General features: G+C 39.4%; 1 protein-coding gene across 1 annotated transcript in view; it reads left to right on the top strand.

Annotated features, from left to right (window-relative positions):
• The window catches only part of PTPN12 (protein tyrosine phosphatase non-receptor type 12), a 57,956-nt gene that overhangs the window by 35,637 nt on the left and 4,447 nt on the right, over positions 1-17,872 (top strand). Inside the window, exons 6-13 of the mRNA XM_056846291.1 lie at positions 170-241; positions 2,381-2,440; positions 4,537-4,679; positions 6,263-6,329; positions 6,657-6,734; positions 6,849-6,947; positions 12,819-12,907; positions 16,004-16,983. Of these exons, the coding sequence (XP_056702269.1) occupies positions 170-241; positions 2,381-2,440; positions 4,537-4,679; positions 6,263-6,329; positions 6,657-6,734; positions 6,849-6,947; positions 12,819-12,907; positions 16,004-16,983 (1,588 nt within the window). The remainder of the gene's footprint in view (positions 1-169; positions 242-2,380; positions 2,441-4,536; positions 4,680-6,262; positions 6,330-6,656; positions 6,735-6,848; positions 6,948-12,818; positions 12,908-16,003; positions 16,984-17,872) is intronic.

Raw genomic sequence — 17,872 nt, 5'->3', positions numbered from 1 at the left:
ATGTGCTATGCACAGAGACCTTTAGAGGTAGATTTAAAATTTCCAATACTTAGTTTTTAATGGTTTAGAAAAGATAGTCTTGCTCTCATTTAAATCCAGCTGTGTGTCTTATGTATCTATAACTATATATGCAGTTACGTTGATTAAAATTGTGTATTTTTGGTAACAGAAAAAATGTGAGCGTTACTGGCCTCTGAATGGAGAGGAAAGTGTGTCTTTTGGACCATTTCATATTTCTTGTGTAAGTATTTTATGAAGTTTGTAATACTTTATAAACACCAAGGGTTTATAATTGCATTAAAAATTGAAAATCCACCTTAAATAAATGCTTGTATTTATCACTTGCAGTTTTTTTTATTTCCAACAAAGTTGTTGAAATCTGGGAGGCACCACAAATTTGCCAGGCTCACTGTTTTAGTGAAAAAGAAATCAAAGAATTGCATGGCTGACAAATTCAAGACAATCAAGGTCTAAAGTTTAGAAATAGCCAGCAAGTTCTATGGTGTGGTATAGTGCTCCAGACATAAAGCCTGTGTGTATGTTAATACTCCCAATATTCCACTAGGTACTGTACAAGTTGAATATGAAAAATGGCTTACTGGTAGCTTATGACTGAACAAACCAGTGCACAGAATTGGCAGTGGAGAGAATAATTAACAAAGTATTGTAAACTTCATTCAGTTTCATGTAACTGCTTTTAGTGTTTTAAGCCACTTGGAGAGTGACACTTCAAAAAAGCTGAGTTTTGGCTGAGAAGTGGGTGAAATAAAATACAGGTCTTCAATATCTTAATCAGTCACATGATTCCTAATAATAAATGACTCTGATAAAGAAACTGCTGTGTAAACTATTTGATCTGTTGACTACTCCAAACAGTATTCAGTGGTAACAGCACATAGTCTACAGTTGGAGCCCACTGTCAGATTGTGTATTCTGTAAAGCTACTTCAGGACTACTTTAGGTAAAAACTATTTTTGGGCCAAGTCACTATTTCTAGTGTTGTTTTGAGTCCTGTATTTGCTATGTGGAAGGTTACATAGTGATAAGTCTTTGTTTGCTCCTATGATGGCTTCACATCATCTTTCGAATAGTGAAATTTTCTGTAGTTTTTTTCCTTGTCGTATTTGTATGTACTCGATGAGCCATTGTGTTTGCCTAAACTAGTTCTCTTATTTCACTTACACTTTGCCTTGTGTATAGAGGTCATCTAGCCAGGCAGTGACCAGTCTTCTTATTTATAGCAAAGTTGATGCTTTATGTGTCTTCAGTCTGTGTCATTATCTACTTTACTTGTAGAGTGGTAGGTTGAACCAATTCACAAAAGTTTTGGTGTTGGTCTATTGACCGCAATAAATAAATAAATACTACAATTCACTAAAGTCTGTACAGACATGGAAATTGGCTAAAGGGGTTTAACACTGATTAAACACTGGTGTTCTTTTTCTAAATGAGACAGTTTTATAGTATATGACAGTTGGTCAGACCAGTTTTTCCTTAAGATGCTGAACATCTTAAAACTAGTGAAGCATATATTGATTAATCCTACAGTGATAAGTTGATTCTGATGGGACAAATTAAAGGAATGTGCTAGCAGTTGGTCTCCATGGTACATTTTTAGGAAGAAAGTGAAGGCAAATCAGTGGAGAGTTAAGATTTTAGGTGCTGAAAGACTTGAATGAATTGGGATAGGATTATATGTAGAACAAAGCTGGACCCTTATACAGTGGTTAGTGCATTATAAGGAACCTCTGAAATAGGTATAGAGGCAGAGCAAAAAGGAAGTAAACTGGATAAATCAGAAATGTACATGCATCTATGAAGAGCACTAAAAAACTGGTATAACTGATAACAGTCTGATCATAGAAGACATAGTTTTAAGCAACTGTATCCTATGGGGCAGACCACACCGGCTTGTTTCAAAAATAATGTATGGCATAAAACAGTTTCATTTATTTTTGACTTGTACAGCAACTTGAGGGATATCTGTGCTAATTTTTCCACATTCCTATAAACAAGAGTGTTTGATTTCTGCTTTAGAATGTATTTGAATAAATTAATTTAGTACTACTAGCATGAGAGCCTGCGTGGTGTAGTGGTTAAGAGTGGCGGACTATAATCTGGAGAACCAGGTTTGATTCCCCACTCCTCCATGTGAAGCCTGCGGGGTGACCTTGGGCTGGTGACAGTTCTCTCTCAGCCCCACCTACCTCTCAAGGGGCCTATTGTGGGGGTGGGGAAGGCAATTATAAGTTGCTTTAAGACTCCTTATGGTAGAGAAAAAGGGGGGTATAAAAACCAACTCTTCCTCTTCTTCTTCTGTTGGTATTCTACTAGTATCTTGTTAAATTCCATCTACTCAGATATTTCCATGTTTGTTTAGGAAGCTGAGCAAGCAAGAACAGACTACTATATTAGAACTCTGCTACTTGAATTTCAAAATGTAAGTAGATCCAAGCTGTGTACTGTTAGCCAAATGAATGAATGATTTGCATCCGTGATTTCTTCTATGTACTAAACTTTTGGGTAGCATATTGATTGGTGTATAGCAGTGTTTTTTAATTTTTGAAAATTTTCAGAATTTTTTTTGTTGCCGTCAAGTCACAGCTGACTTATGGTGACCCCTTAGGGTTTTCAAGGCAAGAGGTGGTTTACCATTGCCTGCCTCTGCATCACACCCCTTGTATTCCTTGGAGGTCTCCCATTTAAATACTTGCCAGGGTTGAGGCTGAGATTGTGTGACCCACTCAAGGTCACCCAACATGTTTCCATGGCAGTGTGTGAATTCGAACCTGGGTTTTCCAGATCCTAAATGGTGTATAGCAGTGTTTTTTTTAATTTGTGGAAACCTGCCTTAAAATAAATTAAAAGGGGATAATGCAAAGGTGCGTAGCAACTGCCTGCCCTGTGGCAAGTGAGGGAGGGAGTATTTCTTTAAAACATTTATCTTCCACACTTTTTCTTTGTGATGATTGGCCGGCTTCCATAGAACAACAAAACTTAAAAGAGAATCAATACAAGAGACAGCGGTATAGGAATAAATGAAATAACCCTGAAAACTGTCAGTTTTTACCTGCTTCTTTTATTATTGCATTAAGTAGCAACAACAGCGAAAACAATAGTTCTAAAAACAACCCCCCCAACTCTCTAAGGTCACAAGTAAAAAGAAAAATATGCATCTAAAAAGCTTGGGTGAATACAAACATCTTTGCCTGGTACCTGGAAGATAGTACACGTTGTGCCAGGTAAGCTTGTGCGGGTAGGGGAGTGCCATAGTCTTGGTGCCTGAAACAAACCAGCAGCTGATGTAAACTGACATAGTATGGCCCCTATTCTTCCTGCCAGCAGCCTGCATTTTGGACAATTAGAAGTTTCTGAACAGGCTTCAGAAGCAGCCTTACTTAAAGTGTATACTGGTGTATGAAGCTTTGCCAGTCTGTAGGAACTAGTGAACAAGCTGTATGAGGCAGGAACTTGCAAAAGAAAGGTAAGATTAAGGTTTTCAGCTTCTTCTAAAAATGAATTATTTGTGCTTTGTGATCAGGGCTCAACTGAAGTAGCTTTTGTTAATAGGATAGAGTTGTTTCATATTGCATAGTGTAATAAGCAAGTTTCTAGCTCTTTTAAAATTAAAGCTATGTTTTTAAATCCCAGTAGTAAATTTCACACACATAATCAGTGCTCTTAGGTTATGATTCTTTTTTTTTGCACCACTATCTTGGAATTGTATTGATAATAATAATTATTATTATTTATATCCCACCCTCCCCCTGTGAAGGCAGAGCTCAGGGCAGTTCTCAACAGTAATTTATAAAACCAATAACAAGTATATATTAGATATAAACAAAACCTATGCATCTCTAAACATAACAGTGCCTAATCCATATAATCTGATTAACAAAAAGGAAAGTGGTGGCTGGGAACTGGTAAGAATTGGTATGTGTGAGCTGATATACATCTGTAGAGACTCAAAGCTGTGTATGCACATCTTTCTTATTGGATTAATCCCAGGAGGACTCTGACCACTCTGCCTCAGGTTTCGAGGCAAATTCAGCGATCACAGTATTCATAAATAACCTTCAATTGGGCGCTAATTTCTTAATATATTCTTGGTTATCTGCTACTAGTAGTGGGCCCTGATCGTGATAGCCCAGGCTACCCCAATTTTGTTAGATCTCAGAAGCTAAACATGGTCAGCCCTGATTAGTACTTGGTTGGGAAGCTACCAGGGAAGTCAAGGGTTACTAGAGACAGGCAATAGCAGAGCACCTCTGAACCTCTCTTCTCTTGAAAACCCTATGGGGTCGCCACAAGTTGGCTGTGACTTGACATAAAAAACAAAAACAAAAAAAATAGTAGTGGTGGGCACTTGAAATGTCATCATGTGGTTTCAGTTCCACATAGTGTGCCATTTGTGGGATGCTGTTAGTTTATTTATCTTTCTGAAGATGTCTTTAGTCACATTTAGTCTGGTTACAGAAAGTGACATTTTTAATATGTACAAATATGTAATATTACCTCCCATTCCTTTTCCTTTAGGAAACGCGTAGGGTATATCAGTTTCATTATGTGAATTGGCCTGATCATGATGTTCCTTCATCTTTTGATTCTATTCTGGACATGATCAGCTTAATGAGAGAATACCAGGAGCATGAAGATGTTCCTATTTGTATACACTGCAGGTACAAAGTAAATTTTTATGTCAGTTATGATTGAAGCCTATTTCTCTCTCTCTCTCTCCCCCTCTCCTTCCCTCCCTCCCTCCCCATTTGATTTGAGAGTTGATGGCTTTTTGAGCTTTTTTTGCATACGTTATTTTACTACTGCACCTTCATGCACCTGATATAGTTTGAGAAATCCTAAAGTTAGATAATGCATAAAGAATGGTGAATAAAGCAGCAATATATCTTGCCAGATGAATTTAACATGTGTACATACATTTATAAAAATCAGAGGGTTAGACTTTCATTACTGCAACACTATACTCTGCATAGCATCAAGGTGCATGTCTTGTCACATACTATGTTCAGTGAATCATATGAACCCTGTGATAATAGGGAATATCCATTCAGTAGCTTTTCATGTAGTCTGTGCTGTACTTGGGATTCTTAGCATAAAAGCCAGAACCTCAGTAAAGTGAACAAAGTTTCTTGTGATTGGTCTTGGCTATCCCTCTTCCTGGCCCGTTGACCTACTCTGCCTGTAGTGCTAGAACTGCTTTATCCTTGAAGTGACATATTTATGGTTAATTTTTGCTTATTCACTGTTGACTTGCTAATGACTTCATGGGTCCCCTCTCTGGTACTTCTTTCTCCTCTTCTCCTTTTGCACATTGCAGTGAAAGCTCCTAAACTGTATGCAGTCACACAGATTTGTAGTTGGGGGTGGGCAGAAGAGAATAGAAACATAAACTGACTTTTGAGAGAACTAAATATGTGTGACCAGAGAGGCTGGTAATGAGGGACAAGCAAAATGCAACAACTGTAACGTTAGTGTAAAACAAAGAAAAATACTACTTCTGTTCTGAAGAGTGTAAAACAATATGTGCTGCTATCCCACCTGAGTACTTAGAACGCCTTCATGAAATTATTATGAGATACAAATCAAAACATAGTCACTATATGCAGTCTCTGTTTTAACAGGTCAGGGATAGTCCCTTTGATTCTAGTGGCTCTCTTGGCCTATTGTACTTTAAACTTGTACTATAAGATGCATCTTGTCATGCTTCAACTTCCATCCCGTTGTAGTGAGGGTGGTCAGGTAGGAGAGAGACATTGATTGTGAAATTGGGAATGAAACCTCTTTCATTAAGTTGTAGTATAAATGTAATTAACCAAGTTTATGTGAGTAATGTCTTGAAATCTTATGGGATGCTGTATATTTAAACTACTTCTCACAAATGGTTTTCATCTTTAACTACCCTTTATGCTTATCAGTTGGTGAAATAAAGTGCATGTGGTTACAAGCTGCCAATTAAATGGACTCATTGGGATTTAATGTACCATTGTTTTCTGTACTGTACGCACAATAGACAAAAGCTTGACTGTGTCAGGAAACAATTTTGTTGACTGGAAATGTATGCTCTTTTGCTGTGAAAACATGGACTTGTTTACCCATATCCTTTTGTTAAGTGGTTCAAGATGGTCAGTGCTATAATACCTTCAAAAGAGTAAAGACTTTCTACTTTCAGGTGCTCAGTATATATAAAAATTACTGAAAAGCAGATTTAAAACTTCACTGAATTGTGTTTGGTTTTCCCCTATAGCGCAGGGTGTGGAAGAACAGGAGCCATCTGTGCCATAGATTACACATGGAATTTGTTGAAAGCTGGGGTAAGGCGGATTTATAGCAATCTAAATGCTGCAAAACTAGGTCATCTTATGCCTATGATTAAAGGAGAGTTTTATAGGGGAGTAATGGAGTTGTACAACATGTACAAAACTGAGAATAATTTGGAAATGAGCTTTAAGCTAGGCACTGCCTTATTTATATTCATTTTATGACTGTACAGTGACTCTTTGGATGGTTAGCACACAGTGGCAATACTAAACTTTCAGCACCTGCTGATATTAAAAATTAAAGGGTTCTTGGGGCTTTTTAGATGGCATTTGAAACCCGAGTCCTTCTGGAAAAGTCCTTTTTTCCCTTCTTCTTTACAGAAAATACCAGAGGAGTTCAATGTGTTTAGCTTAATACAAGAAATGAGGACGCAAAGACATTCTGCGGTACAAACTAAGGTATTACTGCACAGTTCTAGTATATGGCTGTGCTCAGCTGTTTGTGGCAAAGCTGTCTCTAAAACAGTATGTGTATCTTTTACGTTAATCTTAGTCTTTGTCATGTACACACAGGAGCAGTATGAACTCGTTCATCGAGCCATAGCACAGTTGTTTGAAAAGCAACTGCAAAAATATGAGAGCTGTGCCAATTGGGAAATTGCAGATGGGCTGGTACGTCATTTTATTTTATTTAAAACAGATCAAAGTTGTAGAATTTCTCTAGTATTACATTTCCTTTAATGTGTTTGTCTCCACTTTTCTTTTGTTGTGAAAAGGAAACATGTTCCCACGTAGGCTCTATGACTCAGCAGAATCAGTTAATTTCTACCCATTTGGAGAAATCTTTGAAGCAAAGAATTTAGAGACTTGGTTATTGAATACTTGCAGTTATCATAGCCAGAATCCAATCCCTTCATCCCTCCCAGGAATACCAGCAGAAGGTGTTTTACACATGCATCAGGGTAGATAGAATGTGTCATGTCTGTTCGCATGTCTCCTTGTGCCTCATTGAATGTCAATCTGTGCGTGTGTGTGTGTGTGGGTGCCTTCAGAAGTATCTCTTTTCAGTTCTATGAAGAGCTGCTGTGGGAAAGGGATAGTAGAAAGTCCTGGTGCATTGCATGCTGGGAATGGGCTTTCAGATCCTGCTTTGGGCCAGTTAGTCTTGGTATGAAACAATTTTTTTCTGACATGATAACTTTGATATTGGTATGATTAGCAATACTGAGATAACTTTTCTTTCATTTGATTAAGGTTATTTTGATCAGCTGTCTTGAGTAGTCATATACCCTCTGTGATAAATATAATCAGCATTATAATCAGTAGCCAAAATGAATAAAGTGAATGGAAAATGAATTTGTATACCAAGTTTTGTAACTGAACTCAGTTTTGTTTAGAGTCCAAGACACAGGTGACAAATACGCAGAAAAGGGTAATAGAGAAATTTTAGTAATTTCAGTGTTAACTCCTAATAAAAGATCATGAGAAGTGACCAGTTTGATTCTTTTAACATTCATGGTTGTAGAAATTAGGCAAGCTATGCCTCATTTAGGGTGACCAATTGCCTCTTATAGCATGCCAACAAAAAGCAGTATATCCAGGAGAAAACATCCTACAAGGCCCAAGTCTCTTAAACTAAGGTTATATATATCAAAGGACCTCAAGGAAGTTTGAAATTCCTTACATCTAAGTCTGGTAGACCAACCAGCTACATTCCAACAAACAATTTATAAGAAGAAAACAGTTAAATCTGCCAAAAAACCACATTAGATTCCAAAGAAACCAAAGGGGCTGATGAATTTGAGGGAAGGGCAACTACTCTAAGCTGTAGAGCAGGAGTGTCAAATATAAGGCCCGCAGGCCAGATCTGGTCCCTTGAGAGCTCTTATCCGGCCCGCGAGCCAGCAGAAGCAGCCACCCTCCCCCACTCTTAATCTAGGCTGGTGAGGCATGGCCTGGCCCAACCAAGTGACATTTATGTCATATCCGGCCCTCGTAACAATTGAGTTCGACACCCCAGCTGTAGAGGGACAGGAGGTGCAAGTGGGATATAAGCACCAGTATACCCATCAGCAAAAGGAGGTGGTCACCCCACTAAAAACCAGTTAAAAGCCACTGGAAATGAGGTTATTAAGTGGCACCAAATGCTTGATGATGTTATCTTGATCTTCCCTAGGCAATTGACAAAAGGAATTGATCAGTTCCTTATCTGGTGAAGACAGTTTATCGCCTTTCACCAATGGGAAACTCATAGAATTTGTTGAAAACAGTGTTGAGATAACATAATGTTTGGACTTGGCTTTTTTTGGTGGGTTTACTCTGAAACAGACTTTCAGTTGTATAATGCATAGGCTTGGGTGTATGTGGTGTTACAAATGGCTGTGTACAGTAAACTGTTTAACAAGTTGCAGTTGTCCAAGTATGGCTGAATGGAAGTGATCCTGTGAAATACCTCAGTACATGCTTGTTCTGTTCTACCAGTGCTTCCTCAAATTTCTTAGCTACATTCATTGCTAGACCATCACAGTTTAGAAGGATATTGCCCAATACCCCATTTAAGTGGCTTGCTAATCCAAGCAAACTAACCACAAGCAGAAAAAAGCATTAATCTTCACTCTGAAAGTATCTGAAACATAATTGCCACATTAAAGAGCTCCAAGAGGCTTCTTAGCTTGAGAGTCTGCAGCTTGAGAGGTGGACATGTTTTCCTTTTGGCTAAGGAATCTTCTTGTTCTTTAATAATGGGCATGTTGATTCCATGCCAATGCTAACAGATGCAGTTTAATTCTAAACCCACATCCTCTCACCAACTTAGCAATGGCTAGTGCCCCTTGCTCTCTGGCAAGTACCCTTCCCCATGGTATCTATGAAGTGTATAAAACTAGACGAAGGCGCTGACTGTGTAGAAACAGTGCAAGAGGGTTATGCTGCTTCATTCTTTTCTGCTGGAATGAAACAGAACCATGCCCTCTGGCATATGCAAAGTATCTAGAGAAAGGGGACAGGGTCTTGTTTCATAAGTGAGGCTTTGGAAAATGCAAGAAATGGTCTTGCAGTTTTCCTCCCCTTTCCTAATGCTTTGGAGATGTTGGGAAAGGAGAAGGCGGTAAGAGTGACTTGCACCACATTACCACCTCTAAAGCAAGACCTACCGACTTCCTCAAATCTTCTGTGTACGCCTCTAGATGTAGAGGGGGTATGTGAGAGAGGAAGGAGGGACTTGGTCTACTTTCTTTTCTGGGGTGGGGCTGTGAGGAGGTAGTGGAAGCATGAATCTCTTGTGCTATGTTGGCCTTCTGTAGAGGGAAGTTGACCTCTTGAACTCATTTACATTTTCTGCTGCTTACTGAGAACTTGTGAAGGAGAGACCAGTAGTAATCACAAATTACAGCTGCTAATAAGTAAAACAAAAATGTGTGTTCTCCTACTTAAATGGTACTTTCTGGCGTCACTTTTAGCTTTCAAGCTGTAAAACAGCCTCAAAGCCCAGGTCTTGATCCTATCATTATTTGAAATTATTCAGTCATTGTTTGGTTTCAAAGCTTGGTGCAGAATGGACAGTGTAGGCATTGCTTGTAGACATGAGCATCATTTGCAGCTGTGAAGGAAATGTAAAGCAGAAATTATTTAGAAGTACAGTAGCTGCCTGGATGGGCCTCCTATTATTAAACCAAGATGAGGAATTTTAAAAGGTGATGTTCAGAGAGTGTTGTAGAAATTAATACCTTACCAAGAACATGCATGAGTCAGTCTTATAAGTGACATTATATGATGTTTTGTCACAAGCATTAATAAAAAGTTCGCATGAAATGCTGAGGTACGGTGAAAATTTTCTACCTTTAGACCCTGGCAAATTGCCAGCTAGGGGTGTGCATTCAGCTGAAACCAAGCCAAAAATATACCTGAAAAATACTCCCCCCCCCCCAGGTGTTTTCAGTTCCCAAATATTTCTGGGATTTTTCCAAAAACTAAAAAAAAGGTCCTAGAAATCTAAAAAATATTCAGCAATTTTGGGAAGATCGAGAGCCAGCATTTGCAGTCCCCAAGGAATTTTTTTTTTTTTTTTTTTTTTTTTTTTTGTGGAGGGGCTTGCCTTGCCTTTGTTTTTGCGGCTCGGGGCAAGGGGGGGGGAGTTTAAATGGGTGGCTCCTGTCAGTTTCCAGTTTCTTTCAGGGGGTTGTTTCTTTGCAAGTGTTGCAATGCTTTGTGTCCCCCCCCCTTTGCTGTTACACTGTTGCTCACTCAGTGCTTGTATTTCTTCTTCTCTGTGTTGGATACACATTAGTCCTCTTGTGGAACTTGCACTGACAGACTGGCACAGGTGTTCTGGACATTCTGTACATTGTCATTGGTTCTGCTGGGCTTGCAAAACCCCCTACCCTTCGCTTTCCACTTCAGAGATTCTCTGGTTTGATTTTGGTTCTGTTTGGCTTGGCACGTTGGCTTGTGGTTCTACTGGGATTACTGGTTTCTGCAGTGGTTCTGTTGGATTTGTTGTGTCAGTTCTTCCATAGGAGGCATGGTTTGACCAGTGATGCTACCTGTATGTATGGATTTTGCCTGGAAGCAGCTTTGAAGTCCCCACCTAGGAAATAATGGAGGATGACTAGGGGCACCCTATTCAGGGGCCCATAGAATTGGACCTTTTGGTCCAATCTACTTGAAATTTGGGGGTTATTTAAAGTGCAGTTTTGGTGCCTGTACCTCTGAAAACACCCCCAGCCACCCGGAAAGTTGCCCCATAGGGAATAATGGACCCGAGAAAAAAATCCGGATTCCTAGAAAACCCCCGAATCTGAATACTATATTGGAATTTGGGAATATTGAGAATACCAATATTTTTGGGTTCAATATACCCGAATCTGAAAAAGCAGGATTTGTTTTTACACACTCCTATTGCCAACTTCTCAGAATAGTTCGATTCAGTACTGATTTTTAATTCCTGCCTTCAGATTTTATGACTCTGTTGCCTTTCAATTTCTTTGGAGGACCTGTGTTCTAATATTTTGGGATAAGGAGAAAAGTTCTGTCTCCTTTCTCTACTCTGTGCCTATATTTATAAACTTCTACCAGGTCTCCCACCTGATGTTTTTTTTTTAAAGTAAAAAGCCCTCAATCCTTTGCTTTTTCTCATAGAAAAGGTGTTCTATCTGCTTGATAATTTTGTTTTCTCTTTTCTATACATATTCTGGCTCTAATATCTTTTTGAGATGAGTCAACCAGAACTATTTATAGTATTTCAAATGAATCCCTTTCTTACATGTATACAAGTGCATTAGAGTACTGTTCATTTTACATTCAGTCTCCTTCCTAACAATCTCTGGTATAGAATTTGCTGCCTTCGCTGCAGTTACACAATAAGGCAACGATTTCATTGTGCTGTACACACAGTGAAATACCCCAAGATCTTTCCTTGCAAATTGCTGCCAGCTCAGATTACATCAGTTTGGAATTTTGCCCAAATATGCACCCCTTTACATTTACACTGAACATCATTTGCTGTGTCACCTATACATTCAATTTAAAGAAATGCTTCAGGCTAACTGGTTTGCTACGATGGGCTCGATGGACCACTGGTCTGATCCAGCAGGCTGTTCTTAAGTGCTCACTTTTGATTTTTACCACCTGGAATAATATTTAATTTTTAAAAAATTATTTAATAATCAGTTCCTGTCCCAATGCAGATCTGGAAGACCTTACTGCTTAATTCCTTCCGTTGTGAGACTTCTCCACTTATGTCTATCCTTTGCTTCCTGTTTTTAATTACCAATACAGGCAAGGATCTCTTTCTCTTACCTGGTAACCTGGAGAGTTACCTTCCCCTGAAGGGCTTTATGGGAAGTTTATTTAGAGTGGTGGAGAGTGCAACAATATCATGTCTGCTATTTAATCCATATCCACATGCTTATGAACTCTCACAAAGACATCGGACTTCATTTTCTGGAAGCCATGCACACTTCCTCAGTAGGGCTTGCCCTTCTACATACTTAGAAATTCTGTCTTTAATGCTTCTTTTAGTTTACCCAGAACTGACATCAGGTTAGTTTATACTACCATTGATTCTTTCTAGATCCCTTTTTTAAAATTGGTGTGGAGTTTGCTACTTTTCCAGTCTTGATTTTAGTGATAAGTTGTGCATTATTTTAGGAGAGAGACATGCATGAATTCATTAACCCTCTGCTATATGTCATCCAGGCCTAGTGACTTCATTGAATGTCCTTAGCAAAAAGGCCGTCAGCTTTAATCTCACACAGGAGAAATACTCAAATTGTGCACTGTAACTTCTGCAGTTACGTGGATTTCTACATATAATCAAGCCGGGGGGGGGGGGATTGTATTAAATTGGGTTGTAGGCATATTAAAAATTTCTTCATTCAGTTATAGATCAAAACTAAAACTTGGTATTTCTGTTACATGTGAAAAGGCTTTGTTATTGCAGCTTTTTTCATTGTATCCCATTCTTAGAACTCTGGTTTTGGTTGTGTTTTTCAGTAGATGTGGCTATCTTTGAATAAAAGTTTTTGGAATTAATTTTCTTGGCAGAATGAAGTTAGCACAGAGAACACTGTTAGTTCTGGAGACGTCGAGAAACAGGATTCTCCTCCACCAAAGCCACCTCGGACACGCAGCAGGTATTGAAACTTAGTTGGAGCAAGGTGTGGTGAAATGACACTTCATCCACAGGTATCTGTAAAGAATAACAACTTTGGGAGGTAAATGTGTGCTACCCTTGGTTGACTACCACAGGTTAAGTTGTAAAAATTCTGGCTGTGGCAGTGATAAAAGGAATCTTGTTTCTGTGTGTGGAATAAAGTTAGAGAAGCCTGTGGTTTGGGACCAGCTGGGTAAATTCCACATCCCCTGAGGGTAGAAGAAGGTTCCTGTGGAGCCTGTTTTGTCACTTACAAGAAGCAGTTGAATAGGGACCCACTAAATTTCTATTGGTGTTCGGCAAACAGAAGTAAAAATATTACCTATGTAGTTGGCATGAGGCAATAAAATTGGTATATTACCGTATTATTCCATTTTCATCCTGGCAACATTTCATGGGATGTTGAACCTTAAAACTGCTTTTATAAAGGGTTATTATTATTTATTAGACTTCAGTTTGATTGCTGTCAGACGTCTAGGAAAGCATGCTTTAGATTTCTCTGTTTTATTTTTATTTTATTCAATTTGTACCCTGACCTCCCCCGGCAGAGCTGGGATCGGGATGGCTGAATTAGGTCTGATACTGAATAATGTGGATGCTAAACTTCAATCTGTTTGTTTAGTGTGATGTCACACTGATTATATGAGACAATCCCAAATTCCCCTGGATTCCTGAAATTTGGAGGCAGAATGAATCTGACAATAATGCCTTATAGAATGGCCTTAGACTGCTGTCTCTCTTGACTTGGCTACTAGTAATCCTCTCAAAGCTGAAGTATTTGTTTCCTATATTCCCCTACTAAACACAGAAAATTCAATCTTTTGAGATGGTTTTAGTGGAAGATAAATTTGTGGTAGCTCTTTGTTGCCTTGTATCAGTCCTTCCTGTTGCCATTTCTAGTGAATTTTGTGGTACTTGGGACTGAGAGATGTGGCAGAAAACCGGGTTCATGCCTTGCCATGAAGCAGTATGATGGCTTTGGGCAAGTCATGTGGCACCTATTCTGGCACAGCTGAGGTGCCAGAAGATTGGAGGTGGGCAAATGTTGTCCCCATCTTCAAGAAGGGGAAAAAGGAGGATCCGGGTAACTACCGACCCATCAGCTTGACTTCTATACCAGGAACAGTGTTCGAACAAATCATCAAACAGTCCGTCCTTGAGCATTTAGAAAGGATGGATCTGATCACCAAGAGCCAGGATGGCTTTTTCAAGAATAAGTCATGTCAGACTAATCTTATCTCCTTTTTTGAGAAAGTTACTACCTTGCTGGATCAGGGGAATACTGTAGACATAGTTTATCTAGATTTCAGTAAGGGTTTTGATAAGGTTCCACATAGCATTCTAGTTGACAAATTGGGAAAATGTGGGTTAGATCCTATTATTGTTAGATGGATCTGCAACTGGTTGACAGATCGTACCCAAAGAGTGCTAGTAAATGGTTCCTTGTCCACTTGGAGAGAAGTGACTAGTGGAGTTCCTCAGGATCTGTGCTGGGCCCTGTGTTGTTCAACCTCTTTATAAATGATTTGGATGAAGGAATAGAGGGGATGCTTATTAAATTTGCAGATGATACTAAATTGGGAGGGGTAGCAAATACGGTAGAAGACAGAGCCAAGATGCAGGATGATCTTGACAGGCTGGAGGAATGGGCTAGAACTAACAAAGACAAATGTAAAGTTCTGCATTTAGGTAGGAAAAATCAAATGCATAATTATAGTATGGGGGAGACTTGTTTGAGCAGTAGTGTGTGTGAAAAGGATCTTGGGGTCTTAGTAGACCAAACACTGAACATGAGTCAGCAGTGTGATGCTGTAACTAAAAAGGCAAACGCCTTTTTAGTGTCCAGCTGGTCAGATCCAGCTTGTTGGCTTGTAGTTTGCTCAGTTGTGCATATTTGTTGAAAAGTGTAGTTGCTGAAAAGCGTTTGGAAGCGTTAATTGGTGCAGAATGCTGCTGCCAGGATGTTAGAGTGGATTGTAGGGACCATATCACTCCACTTTTGGTGCATCTACATACAATCCTAGTGTTTCTGGGCACAAGTAACGGTGATGGTGCTGACCTTTAAAGCCCTATATGGTTTGGGACCAACATACCTGAAGGATCACCTACCTCCTTATGACCCCATCCAGCCACCACACACATCTTCAGAGGCCCTGCTTCGGGTGCTCCAGCCTTCTGAGATTAGGTGGGTGGCAACCTGGGAAAGGGTTTCTCAGTCATGGCACCAAAATTCTGAAACTCTCTGCCCAGAGTTTCATCAGTCCCCTTCCGTTGCCATTTTCTGCCAGCGGGTGAAGAATTTTTTGTTTCATTTGTTGTTCTTTTAGTGATTCCTCCATTCTGCCCAATGTTTTGTTTTTATGTTTATGTATGTGTATTTTAGCTTTGGTTTTAATTGGTTTAATTAGATGTTTGGTTTGGTTTGAATGTTTTTGAAGATAAGTATTTATGAATGTTTTTATTCTGTTAGCTGCCTTGGTCGCCCAGTTGAGGGCAGAAAGGCAGTATTGTAAATAATAATGTCTGCCAACACAGTTTTTCATTAACCATCTCCCCTCCCCCTCCCTGCCTTCCAGAAACTGACCTGAAATAAAACCTATGCCCCTCCCACACATTTTCCCACACATTGCCACAAGAGTGTACAATATTCCTCTGAGTGTTTCTAAAATTAACATTTCCATATGTTTCATTGTAGAATATAAACTGCAAGAATATTGGGGCATTTGCTTTCTGTTTAGCCTCTGAAAACCTTTCCTTGTGTGTGTGTGCATATCTCTTTTTATTCATGTGTGAAGTATCTTTTAGGTCCTTAATGTGTTTTTTGGTCAAATCTCTTGTTTAAATATTTGCACAAGATAGATGTTCCTGGTGCTATATACAAAACTATATCCGGCCTTTGCTTCATATTTATTGCATTATGAATCTTCTTGAACATTACCACTGTTGTAAGGGTCAAATACTCTTTAATAGTGATTGTAATCTGTAGAAATGCTTCTCTAGCTCCTGTTAACTGTGGCTAAATAATAAGCATGCATAAACGCGAATTATTGGGAGCTTACACAACATTCTGTTTTAGCTGCCTTGTAGAAGGAGACGTTAAAGAAGAAATTCTGCAGCCTCCCGAGCCTCATCCGGTCCCACCCATTTTAACTCCATCACCTCCTTCTGCCTACCCAACTGTCACAACTGTGTGGCAGGACAATGATCGATACCACCCAAAGCCCGTCTTGCACATTGTTTCTTCGGAACATCCGGCAGACATGAATGAAAACTACAGTAAAGCAACAGACCATTCAGGGAAGAATGAACTGTCTGAATGTGTAGAGAAGAAGCTGGAGCGCAACTTGAGTTTTGAAATTAAAAAAGTACCTCTTCAGGAGGGGCCAAGGAGCTTTGATGGCAACTCTCTCTTGAACAGGGGACACGCAATTAAAATTAAAAGTAGCTCGCCTTGTGCACTGGACAAAACATTGAAGCCTCAAGAGCAAGGCTCAGGAGATGCATCTTTTGAGACCTTGCAGAACTCTTGTATGGAATGCAGTGTGCAGCCACTGAATACAGCTGTAATATCTTCACTGGAAGGACATCAGTGCCTTATAGGTTCTGATGCTGTGCAGAGACCAGACTGTTTGCCTCTCAAAGAGAAGGGATGTGGTAGGTGGTCGCTACAAGGGGCTGAAAATGTACAGCCTGCATCAACACCGGAAGAAACACAGTCAGCTGTTTTATGTGCTGGTGTTAAAAATCTGTCAGTAGTACCAAACTCACCATCTCCAATGGATCCCTCTTCCAATGAATTGCCAGATCTCCATCATACCGCTGTGGTTTCAGTTAGAGCCCCCCTTTGTTTTACAAATCCTCTGCATTCCGATGATTCTGATACAGATGAAAGGAACTCTGGTGGAACCAGGTCTCAAAGCATGTCTAGTATTTCAACGGCAAGTGCCACAGTTTCTGCAGCTGTTAGTACAGAAAACATTTCGGCTAGAAAAGTATTGCCAATGTCCATTGCAAGGCAAGATGCTGTGATTATAATGCATTCTAGAGCCCACAAAGGTAAGCTGTACTAAATTTTACCTATATTATTACCGTATTTATCTATATTACGTTGATTTTATTTTTCCTGTTTTGGAAAAATATTTAAAGCTAAGTTGCGTATATTAAAGCAAGGTCCAGCATGGCTTGGTGGATAAAATGTTGCATTACTACCTGGGAGGTCTCATTTTAATTGCCTGTCTGTCATGGGATCATTTAAAGGGTTTGCAGAAGTCTTACCTCTTGCATCAAATCTCCAGCTGTAGAATTGGAGTAAGAATGATCAGCTGTTCAGGGCAGTTAAGATAGTATGAATGCAGTATAGGTGAAGATTTAAGGGTAACTGCATTGTAATGCCTGTTCTTCCAAGGATGTAGCATGGTGGCCTGTAATTCAACCATGTGTCCATGCAAGATGTGCTGAGTCTTCCCATGTTCTTCTCCATTCTTGCAGTCTCTTCCATTCTCTAGAAAGACTATTCCAGAGTCATGGGGACGCACATGAAGGAATAACTGAGGGCTGAGGCACTGCGAGGAGGAAAAAGAAGGGGATGAAATCACCCCTCTTTTTCTCTTCCATCCACAGGAAATGTGCTTGTGGAAAACACAGACACATTTTAAATATAAAAATGAAGGTTCTCTTTTCTCTCTCTCAACAGTCACTTATTACTAATCTCTAACTATGTGAAGGTACTCTAGAAATAGCAGCCTTTAATATGTAATTTGTTGTGGGCAGCTAGCCATATTGCTGCTGTGCAAAACATCATTTTACAGTCAGAATGTTTATTAATTTATTTGCAGAATTTATATTCCACCTTTCTGCGCAATCAGGGCCACCAAGGCGACTGATTAAAAGCACAGCATTTTAAAAGTCTAATAAACCAACTTAAAACCAAGAGTAAAATAATATA

Source organism: Euleptes europaea, chromosome 3, assembly GCF_029931775.1.
Source record: "Euleptes europaea isolate rEulEur1 chromosome 3, rEulEur1.hap1, whole genome shotgun sequence".
In the NCBI taxonomy this organism is placed as follows: Eukaryota; Metazoa; Chordata; class Lepidosauria; order Squamata; family Sphaerodactylidae; genus Euleptes; species Euleptes europaea.
The sequence above is the reverse complement of the archived record's forward strand: the minus strand, read 5'-3'. Positions and strand labels throughout refer to the sequence as shown.